General features: G+C 34.4%; 1 protein-coding gene across 2 annotated transcripts in view; it reads left to right on the top strand.

Moving 5' to 3' along the window:
* Nucleotides 1–15,152, top strand: part of LOC145241454 (phospholipase D1-like) — a 320,978-nt gene that overhangs the window by 215,750 nt on the left and 90,076 nt on the right. For both annotated transcript variants that reach the window (XM_080104431.1, XM_080104432.1), the window contains exons 5-7: nt 3,145–3,210; nt 7,124–7,275; nt 10,556–10,708. In XM_080104431.1, coding sequence (XP_079960557.1) covers nt 3,145–3,210; nt 7,124–7,275; nt 10,556–10,708 — 371 coding nt within the window. The remainder of the gene's footprint in view (nt 1–3,144; nt 3,211–7,123; nt 7,276–10,555; nt 10,709–15,152) is intronic.

The following is a 15,152-nucleotide window of genomic DNA, read 5'->3' as shown; positions in this document are numbered from 1 at the left end:
AAGTTGTTTGGATCTGTGATGTCATGAAATTGTCAACTAAGCAACAAGCAATATGGATTTAATCCTACAGGAACAACAGTTTATGTACTAACCGTAATGTTGCATAGGATCAGTGATGCTCTTTGGTTTGATCAGTCTTCTTCATCTTAGTTCAGACTAATCACTTTACTGTCTTGAGTAAATATTTCACTAAGTTAACAAAACAATACTAGTGTGTACTGGTTAACCTTTTGAACCAAACAAAGCCAGCATATGTTTCGGCATCATCTGGTTGTTTACATAAACAGCTGGATAAAGCAGAATACAAAATTAACTGCCATCTGAATCAAAATGAGGCAGTTTTTTAACATAAAAAAAAATAATGAATAAAAATCACTCACTGTATGTTTATTTTTTGTGTTAATTTTTTTTTTTTTTTTTTTTGCCAATTAAAATGAAAGAATTCTTTTTTTTTTTATAACAGAAAAGTTAAAAGTTTTTTGTTTATATTTTTCGGTATATTGTGTTTCTCTTTTTTTAAAAAAAAAAATGCAACAACAATTATTACAGATGGTAATAATTTTTTCAAATGTTTCCCATTGTATTTTTTTTTTTTGTTAATAGTACAGCTTTTAAAACGAAAAGAAAACCAAAACAACTAAACTAGTGTTAGAATTAAAAAAAGATATTTTTATTATTTATTTCCAAGCGAGTCGCCGCTTATTAAGGCCTGGAGGCCACCAAAGGTTAAGGGTAATGCATGTAAGGTAGTTTTGGGGCCACAGCATACTGGTCATTAGTGATGAAAATCAGGTAGAATGTGATTATTTAAGGGGACGGCTCAACAAGAACTTGTTTACATTAGACTTGAAAACGACCATGCTGTAGTCAGCTGGAAAGTAGACCCATGGTACAGAGTTTCACGGGCGGACAGTTCTAGGAAAGGAACTTTGAGCTTATTTTTCTGGCAAAATTGGATCAGTGTTTCGGCGACTAAATATGTCGTCTGCCAGGAATTGTAAAATTTACTCAATTTAAAAATAAAGTTGTCGTCTGCTTCTCCAGTATTCCGATTGGCAAAGTGTTTTGGCATATCTCAGCTGTTTATATAAATGGCCAAAAGATGTCAAACAAAATGTTGGTTTTGTTTGTTTCAAAATGTGTACCAGTACTCACTAATATAACACATTTTAAGAATTAATTCTGGAATAATGAAACATGAATGAATTTGCAAGGACATTTATTAAGGCTATTGAAACTCCTTTTTTAAGGGGTTCACATTTACGGCAAGATTTTTAGAAAGAGATGATTTAAGGGAGACATTTTTAATGAAAACTGTTTTCAAGTTTATAATTATACTAGCAGGCCGCTCGACGTTGCCCAGCCATAAAATATGCATAAATTTTATATTTTAATTAAGGCAGATTTCTTATTTATTATAAACAGAAATACCATAGGTATTAAATGTAGCATTAAATTCCTTTTAAAAAATGAAGTAAAGAAAAAAAAATGAAAAGAAACTGAGACATGTGCATGCGAGTATCATGTTTTCCGAAACTGTTCACTTCTTGTAAGTAAAAATAAACAATACTCGAGCAGAAATCAAAACCAAAACCTAAAAACAGTGAGTCAAGTACGATACATTAGGCCAGCTTGTCACAATCTTTAAAAATTGTTTCCAAATCTACTTATTTTTAACATAAGTAATCTGTTATGTGAACAATTTATGCATGCACATTCGTGAAACAGTTGACACAAACAGATAAAAATCTGATCACCTCCATGTACCAATTTTTCAATTTTAATCCCTTAACAGCCCTTTTTTCTGGATTCAAGTCTGTAGATCAAAGATTCATTGAGTAGTCGTTGAGAAGTGTCCTTACACACACACACACACACACACACACAGGACAGTTATATATATATATATATATATATATATATGAAACAAATAATGACATTCTAAGCCAATCAGGTGCATTTCTTTGAATTTATAAAAATTACCTTTTTGATGCATGTTGGATGCATAAAAAGACAGATTTTTTTTCTTCAATAAACTCCATTTTAAATAAGGCAGAGAGACCTAGAGGCTCGATGTTTCGCCTGTCTTATGCGGGTTTTCTCAAGAAGGATGGTCCACTGACCATCCTTCTTGAGAAAACCTGCATAAGATGGGCAAAACGTTGAGCCGACATAGATCTTGTTTCGACTCCATTTTTTATTGAAGAAAATATGCATCAAAAAGGCAATTTTTATAAATTAAAAAAAATGCTTCTGATTGACTTAGAATGTTTTGATTTGTTTTTAATGAATTCAAACGAGCGCATGTGCAGAAACCATTTTAAATGTTTTCGTTTTCGGGCACCAAAGAGTAAACTTCACTCACTACAAGTTTATCAGATTAAATATTTAAGAATTTAAATGGTATATTTTCTATATTACTAGTAGGGCTACCTGGCATTACTTGAGAAAAAAAAAATATTTCTCTTAAAACTATTTTTTTTATATCACTCTCTCTAGGTATACACATACACATAATTCAAAACTTGTCTTTTTTATAGATTTTTCAAGGAATAAGTCAACACCAGGGAAGTAACTTCCTTGACAAAAAAATTAAAGTTATTTCCCTTTAGTACAAAACCATAAAAAGTAAAAATCGCACCCCCTTTCTTCCCTGGACAAAATCTATACCATTTCAGGTTTAAAGAATGGATATTTTTTTAAAATTTATTTTAGATATTATTTATCCAGGACAACACTAATCAAAAATATTCCAACTTTGTTAGTCTTTGTTTTGTAGTTTTTGACTTGTAGTTGGATATGCACATGCACACATATGTGCACATGCAACTTCCCTTTATATTATAGATTATAGATGTAAAGTTGTAAGTCTGATTTACATTAAGATTTTTCATGGAACAATTTATTTAAAAAAAAAAAAAAAAATGCCCAAAGACAGCCTTGAGTGTTTCTTCATTAATTCTGATTTATCCTCTTCAGTTTGCTGAAGATCTTTCCTTGTGTTTTTCAGCCATTTAGCCTTCCTGTTGTGGTCTTGCAGTTTTCCCCATGTATTGCTCTATAATTACATAATAAAAATAAATTAAAAAATGACGTACTAATCGAGGATTTTAATGGTGAGATTTTTCAATTTATTTTTTACAGAAACAACTTGAAGACTATTTACAGAGTATTCTCCAGTTTCGTGTGTACAGAAACCATATTGAAACGGTAAATAAAATCATCTATTTCTTCGTACATACTTGTGATAGGACAGTTCTAATATTTTTACCAATTCCAATAAAATTACTGATTCTGTTCTAAATTCCTAATTCCAATATAATTACAGATTCTGAGACAATTATCGATTCTGTTCTAAAGTTTTTATTCTGATACAATTACCGATTCTGTTCTAATTTTTTTTTTTTTTTTTACAAAGGAGCCACCACTTATCAAAACCTGGGCCCATTCGAGGATAATGGTTAATAAGCGTACAGTGGTCAATGGGACAATGTCGTAATAATTATTAGTAGTGGAAATTTGGTAAATTGGATTACTTAAGGGGAACGGCTCATCAAGAACTTGTTTACATTGGACTTGAAGACGACCATATTATAGTCAACTGGAAAGCAGGCAAAAGGAAGAGAGTTCCACAGCTGTGCATTTCTAAGAAAGAAACTTTGTTCATGTAATCTACGATTAGGTTTAAGCACAAATAAAGAGTGAGGGAAATTATTGATAGTGTTTTCAGCTAGACGAGTGTTTCTCGTGAAAGTTTGGCAAAGGGGGGGCCATAGATTGCAGCTCAGACGAGCACTTGCTATCAAAATAATGATAAAGCAGAGACAGGCTCACAACGTCTCTTCTGTGAGAAAGAGGTTGCAGGGAAGAGAAAAGGGATTCCTTCACTAAGCTACGAAGTATGTTTTGAAGTCTGTCAAGGTAGGATAAGGTCTTTCTAGCAGCTTCTGCCCAAATGTGGCAACAGTACTCCATTCTTGGAAGTACCTGGCTCTTATATAGATAGAGAATTGCATCACCAGTGAGATATCTACTGGATCGATAGAAGGATCCCATAATTTTTCCAGCGACTTTGGAAACAAATTTGATGTACATATTCCATTTTAGATCAGGAGTAAAGGTAAAGCCCAGGAGCTTGTCAAAACATGGAACCTCCTCAAGATGAGAGCCATTCATTTCAATTAATGCCAGATGGGGATCAGAACGTTGATGATGTAAAGACAGAAGTTTGGTTTTAGATGCATTAAAAAGTAACCAACCACTTCTTTCCCCATTTCTCAAGACCAATACAATTACCGATTCTAATTCTTTTTTAATTTCTAAATATATAAGTTTTTGGGAGGGGGGGGGGGTACCATAAAAAAAAAACATGTAAAATTTGCATATTTTCGCAGACATAAAAATACACTTGCAAGGATGATCTATAGATTTTAGTTAATATTCATCATTTCGTCATTAATACGAGCCATGGAGAATCAAGTTTTAAAGAAAAACACAGAAATTCAGCACAATTTTTTTTTAATGCTGATTCCAATATAAAAAAAAATGTTCCAATTTTTCCCAATTCTCATTATTATCTGATTAATCATCCCAACACTAGGATATACATTGTTTTGTTTTTTTAATCATGTGTTAACAGTTTCATAAGAATTTTTGGTCTTTTAGAATTTTCAACCAACTCACGAGAAGGAGAGTAAACATGAAAATACCTTTTTACATTCATATATATATATATATATATATATATATATATATATATATATATATATATAGTCATCCAGAGAACGACTGTTTCATTGTATCACAGTTTTTCAGAGTGGCTATACTAGCATCCATCTCAAAATAACTTTATAACTGGAAAAAGGTGAAAGTCAAAGAGTGCAAGGTCATAAAATAGTGGCCATTGGAGAGAATTTCATAGCTACATGATCTAGCAACATACATGTTGTGAACTATTGCATCGTTTTTTAGGCAGAGGATACATTTCCTTATCTTATCCTGCCTCTTAATTTTGGCAACTATTTTCTCAAAAGTGAGGAATAATAGTCTTTTATAATTATGGTATCCTTTGCCAGGAAATTTTTCATCACTTCTCTCTCCTGGTCCCAGAAAACTGAACATGACCTTGCTAGCAGAAGGCTATACCCTTGCCTTCTTTAAAGGTAGTGAATTCTAGTGCTTTCACTGCATTGACTGGGCTTTGGTTTCTGAATCATAATGGTAGGTCCAGATTTCATTTTATATAATCAGCCTTTTGAAAACTTCGACTCATCTTCTGGGCACATCTCCAATTCATCCTCGAGTACTCGGCGTGTTCTTGCTTCTGAAAAGGTGTCAGCAGTCTGGAAATCCATCTGGCAGACACTAGATGCATATACAAATGGTTAACATTGATAGTTTCCGTAGACCTTGTACTTTGACTTCTTGGGCTATTTAGCAAATAGTTATGCATCAATCTTCCAAAATGACAGCTTCAACTTGACTGACAGATGCCTTATCAATGCAGAAGGTGGGAGCGACTAGGTCTCAGGGCTGTTTCCACAGATTTCCTGTCCTGTTTGAATTCACAATGCCAGATATATGATAGGGCATAATTAATATACATTTCTTTTATTTCATCAAAATTCTTCTGTGGTGTGCATCCTTTCAAATACAAAAACTGGATCACTGCACAACACTAAGGCTCCATTTTACACATGACTCGGTTCAAACACCTGTAAATCAGAAACAATAATTAGTTCAGAGTTGTGATTTTTCACATAGCCCATAGAGATATAGATCATTGCGCATGCAAAATTTCAGTTAAATCAGACAACTGAAAGTGGAGCGGAGTATTACTTATTAAACGCTTCTCGTAGATTATAAATTATTTCAAATTCATTAAATCATTACGCAGCTGTCTGTCAGTACAAGTTAGTATCAACATGTGTGTAAAAATATGAGATGGCAAATTAACATAAGTTATTCCTGCTTCTAATTTTTCACTCATACCTGTTGAATGCTGACCACTTTAAATTTAGATAGAAGAGCTGCTAATAGGAAAAAAGGGAAATCAAATGACAAAAGTAAAAAGAGAAATGTAATGAGAGAAGGAACTGGAATCTGGTGTTAAATTAATCTAAATTAAAAGCAAGAAGGCATCCTTCAGCACTAGACCACTCTTCGCTGGAATTATTCTTTAAAAAGTCAAAGTATAGGAACATATGGATGACCAGCTGTTACTCGAACAGTAAACCCACATTTTTGGAATAGTTCTTTGGAATGGCAAGCACTGATTAACATTTCCATCGCCAGAATAGCCAGAACATTGCTCTATACGGCTTCTGACTGCCTTTGAGTTTCCAATTCTGGATTTTTACTCGCAGTTGAACCCTAAAACTTTTCCTATGAGTTTGCATGGCTGCAAGTCAATGGAGGTTTTTAAATCAGAGTTTTCTTTCTATTAGATAAGTTGTTTTCTCGGGCTGATAAGTTCTATCTATTCAAAGCAAGAATTAGATAATCACTTTTTCTATTAAGAGCCACAGTTCCATCGGGCTTATATCTACGCCACAAAACCAGACATTTTATAGACAATGGGAGCTTGACATCTTTCAGCACTAGACCACTCTTCGCTGGAATTATCCTTTAAAATGTTAAGCAGACACAAATGATCCCAGTACTGCCACCAGAGTTGCTGTATACAATTTCTAACTACCTTAGGGTTTCCAGCACCGAATTTTTGGCCAGTGAGTTAGTATAGCTACAAGTTATCAAAAGGTTTAAGATGAGAGTTTTCCTTCTCTTACTAAGAGTTGCTTTCCCAGAGTGATAAGCCCACTCTATCCAAAGCACAGGTTTTCAGGCATCGAGTAACCTGCCTTCAACACTTTATATCAGTAGTAGCAGTTCTGCCAGGCTTATATCTAAGTCACACAAGGAACCCAGGAGTTGGAGTAAGTTGGAAGAGGCTATAGTAGATGCATGCATCATGAGGCATTTTATAGACAATTGGGCTATGAACACTTTGGAACTGGTCAGCCTATTATCAATCACAATGAGGATATAAAACATGCAAATGATATAAATCAATATTATATATTTTGATTTATTTTAAAAAGTTTTTCTTTTATATATTTTACAGTTAAAGTTTTTGGAGGTCAGTTATTTATCATTTTTAAAAGAATTTGGTCCAAAAAGGAGAGAAGGAATGATCAAAAAAAGGGTTGGAAGTTGTTCCATGGGCTGTCTAGATTGCACAAACTTCTTCCATTGTGGCAAATCTTGGCGAAAACGGTAAGCAATCATTTATTATGTCTTTGTTATGCCCCTTTGAACATCTCCCTCATTTTTTTTTTTAATTCCATATCCTACTAAAACTCTGTGGATCTTGTATGTTGGATTATATCTTCTTACTGTGCACACTTTATGACATCATTCAATTACAAGTGTATGTATAGAAGAGATCATTAATAAGCATAAAAATAAAATGCAGAAACGAATCTGTAATTTAGTTGACTCGACCCTCTAGTCTTCTCTGTCACCTCACAAACATGATGCTGCTTGTCTCACTTTGTTCTATAAATACTATTATAGCATGTATTCTTCAGAATCATCTGATCTATTCCCTGCTTCTATTGTTCCAGCTCGTTTGACTCAGTCTACTGGTCTCTATCAATTTACTGTTTTGATATCTCATTATAATACAGTTTCCTATTTCAAGAACCATATGTTTATCTATAACCTTAGTCTTTTCAAGACTGGTCAATATGCATATTTGTGATAATCATCTTTTGTTCTTGTTGGTTCCTTACATCAAGTGGCTTCATGCTTTGTCCGGAGCGATTTCCATACAATAAGAGATAAATATTCATGATGTATACTGCTATTTTCACATACAATGTTTGATTTACTCATATCAGGCTGTCAGAAGATAATGGCTTCCTGACCTAAAATGCGCCAAACATTGATGTTATTGTTTTGCTTCCTTTCCCTTTGCAAAACTCAATCATGTTCTGCAAAGTCAAAACAAAAACAACAATTTTCCTTTACAAAACAACCAAACTAAATACAGTGAATAAATATTTGAAAATATGAAGAATTTGAAGCATAAAAATTTTTTTTCCAAAATTACTTGATTCAGCATGAAATAATTCAAAGAGTTGATATGTTGTGAAATAAAACAATCAGAGTTTATATTCAATTGGGATCCCTGCATTTTGTAAAATTGTTGAGTGCTGTTTGAAGATACATATATATATATATATGTGTGTGTGTCAATTAATTGTGTTACCTATTGAATTCATTAACGCTTTCAACACGTGCAAAAATTTCTCTTTTCTTGGGAGTCGGATATCGAGAGACGTTGCAAATGAAATTATACATGTACAAGAACTTCTTTTCATCCCTCCTCTTAATTGCACACTTGCTCATATATGCCATCTTACATAACAACATGGTCTTAATTCAATAAATTAAATGATCAAGCAATATCATAATCATTAATTTAATTGTGGAATTTCTCCTACAACCATCAAGCACTCAGTGACAACGTCATCTTTGTCTCCGAATTGTTTTGAGATGAGAATTGATAATTGGTATATTTGGATTATTCGGACTACGGTTCTCATCTTCAGTGTTATTGGCACAACGTTTCAGCCATTGTAATCTCGAACCTTTAGATGCATCTAGCTGAACCCGGAAATCTGCACCGAATTTTGAATACTTTATTTAATCCATGGGCTAGATTGCTCTTGTTCCATTAGCCATTGTCTTAACTATCTACTTTGATGTTGCTTCTCACCCATCTCCCTCGAATCAGTTAAAATATGCAGCTAATCTACAAGTTGACCTGTGTTCGGTTGTGACTTGTGGTATGACATGGCTTGTTTTGTTTAATCCTGTTAAAACGCAGCTCTTATTTTTCAATCATAGCTGTGTCCCTTTTCTCCCTGAGATTCTTATGAATGACTCTTCTTTCAATGAGAAATCGACTCTAAAATTTTTTGCTCTTTCTTTCTCGTCAAATCTTTTTTGGAGTCCATATATGATTTGTTGCTTTGCTTCTGATGAATTTGTCCTATTGAAGGGTTTTGGATAAGGTGCAGAAACCTACCCGTAATTTCATTGACTTCACCCTTTCTTTTCTGCAACCTCTTTCTCTCTCACATGTTGCTAGTCTCAGTCTCTTCTATAAATACAAAAATGGCATGTGTCTTTCAGAATTGTTTGATCTTTTTTCTGCTTCATTTGTTCCAGCTCATTTGACTTGTTGGTCTAATGGTCTCCAATTTGCTGCTTTGATACTATATTGTTATAAAGCTTCTGGTTCCAGTAGCTTTCTAAGAACTATAGGCTTGTGGAATTCTCTTATTACTGTTTCCCTCCTACCTACAGCTTTTCTCTTTTCAAGACTAGGGCCAACAGGCATCTCTTGTATTTGCAATAATCATCTTTCATTCTTATTAGCTCCTTACATCAAGTGACTTCACGCCCTGTCTAAAACAATTTCTGTCTAAAAAAAGTCATTCTCAATTATATTATTATTATCACCTGTAGTGACGATTGAACCTTCAACTTAGGAGACTGTTGTTTAGAACTTTATTCAATGCACAATAGGTCCATGTAGTTTCACAGTTCTGAGAACATATAGTCCGAATACATTTATGAAAAAATCGACTTTGGAATCATGAAAAAATATTCTATGCTTCAGTTTATGATAAGGAAAATTTTAATGCAGAAATTATTCTTAAAATATCTACCGAATTTAAATGTTTCATATTTCATTAGAAAGCTGCATGTTTATTTTGTGGAGTTTTTGTGTTGGGTCATTTAAACTTATCACCTCTCTTAAACCAACCACACTAAATTCTTTCAGGTATTATTTCCTTTTGCGCCATCCATACTTTCACCCCTACTTCCTTTGATCCCTACTCTTTTTTTTACTCCAGTCTATCTATCTCATCCATCCTTCTAACTTGTCTATCAATTAATCTTCATTTTACCCCCTACTTTGTTTTTCCATCCTTCTACCCTCTCAAATTTTCTCCTTACCTTTTACCCCATCTATCTTTCTACCTCTATTTCCTTTTACCTTCTTTTTTTTTTTTATCCTGTCTGCCTTTTTACCCTTGTCTGTCTTTTTACCCCTACCTTGCTTTTACCCCTAACTTGCTTCTACCTCTACCCCATCTATATTTCTATCTCTATTTCCTTTTACCTTATTCGCTTTTTTTTTTTTTTTTTTACTCCTATCTGTCCTTTTGTCCCTACTTTGCTTCTACCTCATCTTTCATTTTATCCCATCCGTCCTTTGGCCCTGACCTTCCTTCTGCATTTACTCTTCAATGAATGCTGAGCACTAATCAACTAGGATACAAGAAAAGAAAATATTATCGCACTTTATCAAATTCATTTTATTTCTCTAACCATTCATCTTTAACTTGACTTGTTTTTTTTTTCTGTTTGCGCTTCTGATGAGTTACCAGCATAACAAGTTTCCTTCATGCATAACATTGCAAATCTGTTTCTTTTTTATCTTAAGTTAAATATTATTTCGCAATTCTTTTTCTTACAGTTGGCTTATTGTGAAAGACACATTCCTTACATTTATCCGTCCAGAAGATGGCGCCATCAGAGATGTTATACTCTTGGATGCTGAGTTTAGAGTGAAAGCTGGTTTTCATGAAACTGGAGTCCCACATGGTATTCTCGTGAAGAATTCTTACAGGTAAATTTGACGAGAGAAAATCTGAATTCTCTTTCATTATTTTACTAGCCTGGGTGACCGGCGTTGCCTGAGTGTTTGGAGGTGTGTGTTGAGTTAAAAAACAAAAAAAAAGTGGTAGTAGGCAGGCAGGCTTAAACTCGTACCGCAAAGCAGGAAAAGATTGTGAAAAAAAAAAATGTGACGTCTTTGCCATTGTGTCCATTGCCAAACCGGAAGTGGTGAAGGCTTAAATTAAGGCTAGTCAACCGGAAAGAGGGGATGACTTTCGAAAATATGGATATTTGTCATCTAAAGGGTCGAGCTTCAAAACGATACCAAATTCATGAAAATCTATCGCCTCTGTCGAAAGTTTTAGGCAGACATACATACATATATACATATATTTAAACAGACAGGTGAGATTTATATTATAGATTAACTTTTCAATTTACTTGAGTGGAGCCATCCTGTGTGTTATGGGATAAGCTGATATACCTATTTCAGGAACATTGGACTTACCTAGAGACTATAAATATAATTACATCTAACATATTATTGGGTAGCGATTGATGGCAATTATGGTTCCAGAATCATGATGTGAACTTCTGTAATATACTTTTGCTAATACAATTTTTGTCATGATTGTTATCAGCCAGTACACATAGGTGAAACTTGACAAATTCCGAGCTCCGGTGGTGCTACAACTGGACTCTGTTGTATTCTTTCTAATTACTGGATATGTATATGGATCATCACATCTTATATATATATGTATATATATATATATACAGTGCCTAGTATTCCCAAATGGTCCTGGTGCTACCAGATCAGGCTGTCTATTGGCTTCCTGAGACGAAATGCACCTACATCGATTTTCCGTTTTTGTTTCCTATTCTCTTTTGTAAAACTTAATTATGTTCTGCAAAAACAAAAACAAAAACAACAGCCCCCTTCCCTTTTTTTTTTTCCTACTTCCCAACCCCGTCAGTGGGGCATTAGAATACACTGACTGCCCCCTTGCAGAGAGTAAAAGTCCCTCAATGGGGCCACCTGTTGGCTGTAGGTGGCATCCCGTAATGTCTACGAAAAGGATCCTGGTGGCTGAGCAACTGATACCTAGGGAAATAAAGGTATCAGTTGCAACACTCCACTTTGTCCTCGTACTGGGCCAGACGGGTGATCGGAGAGGCCCGATCCGATCAATCGGCTGGTCACGTCTAGCTCACCACTTATACGCATACAATCTACACCAAATCTAAATAATACACAACACTTCCCCATCAATACTGATCCCCAAACAAGTGGTGAAAGCGGTAGCTGAGGGTCAATTGTATATAGTGAACAAGGACTAGACATGGATGTTTTTCTCTGATCTTTCCCATATTTTACTTGGATGGGAGAAATTAAGATACACGAGTGCTCGAAGCCTACATTATGTACAAGTATATCATACCTGTAACCCTGTTGTAGCCAGGGTGAATGGGCTTCCCCCCTGTGCGCATCCCAAGTAGGGCTCCAAGGTGGGTGGGGAGCAGGGATGATGAATTAAAAAAAACGAACCCAATATGAGTTATAAAAATCCAAGTAAAAAAAGATTTTTAGACAGTTCGGACAGTGACACAAATGAGGAATCGGATAACTATCCAAACTTCATAGTAATGGAGTCAATTGGAGAAGTGTCTTTAACCAAACTCTCCCCCTTCAAGATAGAAAAAATACTATCAGAAAGGGTCAAACCTAAACTAGTGAAAAAATTAAGAAATGGTAATCTTTTGATAGAAATTCTTACCAAAACACAGGCAGATGAACTTTTAAAATGGAAACATTTTGACAATATAAAAATAAAAACGTACCCTCACAAAACACTAAACATATGCAAAGGAGTTGTGAAAAGCCCTGAACTTTCACTTTGCTCCATCGACGAAATCCGTTCAAATCTAAAAGAACAAAATGTAACGGATGTCAGAAGAATTCAAATTAAAAAAAATGGAGAAATGATAAACACACACTCATATATATTAACCTTTTACCAACAAAAAATTCCACAAGAAATAAAAATAGCCTATGAGAAACTAAGAGTCGAACCATACATCCCCAACCCACTGCGTTGCTTTAAATGTCAAAAGTTTGGTCATCATCAGGACCGATGTACACGCCAGCCAGTTTGTGGAAGGTGTGGAGAAAACGACAATCATATCAACTGTCAAAAAACTTATAAATGTGCCAATTGTACAGAAAATCACAGTGCCTACTCCAAAGACTGTGAAATCTGGAAAAAAGTAAAAGAAATTGTTAAAATTAAACACTCATTAAACATCACCTACCCAGAAGCAAGGAAAAAGGCAGTAACAGCTAAATATTCCGAAATAACCAAAAAGAATATTCCCAACACAAATAAACACAATGACAATTATTGCACAACAAACCTCGATATTAAAATCCAAGACCTCACCAACCAAATCAAAATATTGATAAATACAATTGAAGAAATGAAAAAAAACTCACTGGAACCAAAAATCCAAACGCCACACCCAGTAGACCAGAAACAAATCCAAAAAAACAAACCAGAACCAAACTTAACTAAACAAAAACTACAAATAAACCCACAAATTCCCCTCTCTAATAGCTTTAAGATATTGGAGATCGAGAACTCTGAAAAGCAGAATGCCAACAATAAGGAGAGTCCCTTAATCCCCCACAAGAGTTCTAATATAAAAACAGATAACAACAAGCAAAAAAATAAAGATTCTCCAAAAACATCTGAACAGACAAGAACAATAAATGGGAAAAATTCCTCAAAGAAAACCAGCCCCACAAAAACCAAACCACGATCTCGCTCAACATCTAAAAGCAGAGATAAATCAAGCATAAAAGCTAACAAACCAATTGAACACAAAGAACCAGAAGCCATGGAAACAGAAACCGAATCTACCAATGATAAAAAGTTCACAAGTGCTCAAACGCACATGAAACAGTCCAATGATTCAAATACAAGAACTACAGACCAAAATAAATTTAAAACCTCCTTGGAAACAATGGAAATAGAAGACAAAACTTCTAAACCCCCATAAAAAAGAAAACACCCCTATTCCCAAGACAAAAGGGAAATCAAATACATAAAATCTAAACTATGGCCAACAAAATAATCCAATGGAATTGCAGAGGTATAAAAGCCAACCGGAATGAATTACTTCTACTGATATCCGATCTATGTCCCACAATAATATGCCTACAAGAAACCTTTTTAAAACCATCTGAAAATATCAATCTTCAAAGTTTTACTGAATACAACTATACAACAAATAACCCAAATAGAGCTTCAGGAGGAACATCCATTCTCATTAACAAAAACACGGCACAAAGCCAAATAAATCTACAAACTAACTTACAGGCAATTGCTGTCACAGCCACCCTACATAGAACGGTCACAATTTGCTCCATTTATCTGTCTCCAAACGACCCCATAGATGAAACCGAAATAGAAAAACTCATCAACCAACTCCCTCGCCCCTTCTTATTATTAGGCGATTTTAATAGTCATAATGTTAGTTGGGGATGCTCAAACACAGATAGAAAAGGAATCACTATAGAAAATATTATCAACAACAACAATCTATGCATATATAACAACAAAAAACCAACCTTTATTCACTCCGCTACAAATTCGTCCTCAGCAATTGACCTCTCTATAAGTGATCCTAGTATCTTTATAGATTACAATTGGACAGTGCATATAGATACCTGTGGAAGTGACCACTTCCCAATAACTTTAGAACATTTTGGTCCTGAAATAATCTCAAAAATTCCTCGTTGGAACCTTAAAAAAGCTAACTGGAATGAATTCAAATTACTATGCAAACACAAACTCCTACCTGAAAAATGTGAGAAAGACCCAATCACTCACTTTACAGATACCATTATCTCAATAGCAGAAGAATGTATTCCTAAAACAAAATCATCAACCAAGTATAATCGTCCCTGGTTTAATAATGACTGTAAAAAGGCTATCAGGCTACGATGTGCTGCATTAAGAAAATTCAACAATCAACCAACTACTCAGAATTTAAACAACTTTAAAATATGCAGGGCTAAAGCACGCCGAACAATAAACAAAGCCAAAAGGGAATCATGGAAGAATTTTGTGTCTAAAATCAATAACACCACCAAAGACAAAACTGTATGGAATATGATTCAGAAAATATCAGGAAAAAACACCAGTTCCCCTCTCAACCACCTCTGTGTAAACAATAGTAAAATAACTAAAAAAGAGGACATGGCAAACCTGCTTGCAGATACTATTGCAAATAATTCATCTTCTAAAAATTACGATAAAAAATTCCAGATCTTTAAACAGGAATCAGAAAAAACCAAACTGAACTTTAAAAGTAATAATGAGGAAGAATACAACAAACCTTTTACCATCCATGAACTAAAGGATTCATTAAAAAAATCCAACAACTCGGCT

This window comes from Euprymna scolopes, chromosome 20, assembly GCF_053919585.1.
Source record: "Euprymna scolopes isolate OS-2025 chromosome 20, ASM5391958v1, whole genome shotgun sequence".
Classification (NCBI taxonomy): domain Eukaryota; kingdom Metazoa; phylum Mollusca; class Cephalopoda; order Sepiida; family Sepiolidae; genus Euprymna; species Euprymna scolopes.
The sequence above is the reverse complement of the archived record's forward strand: the minus strand, read 5'-3'. Positions and strand labels throughout refer to the sequence as shown.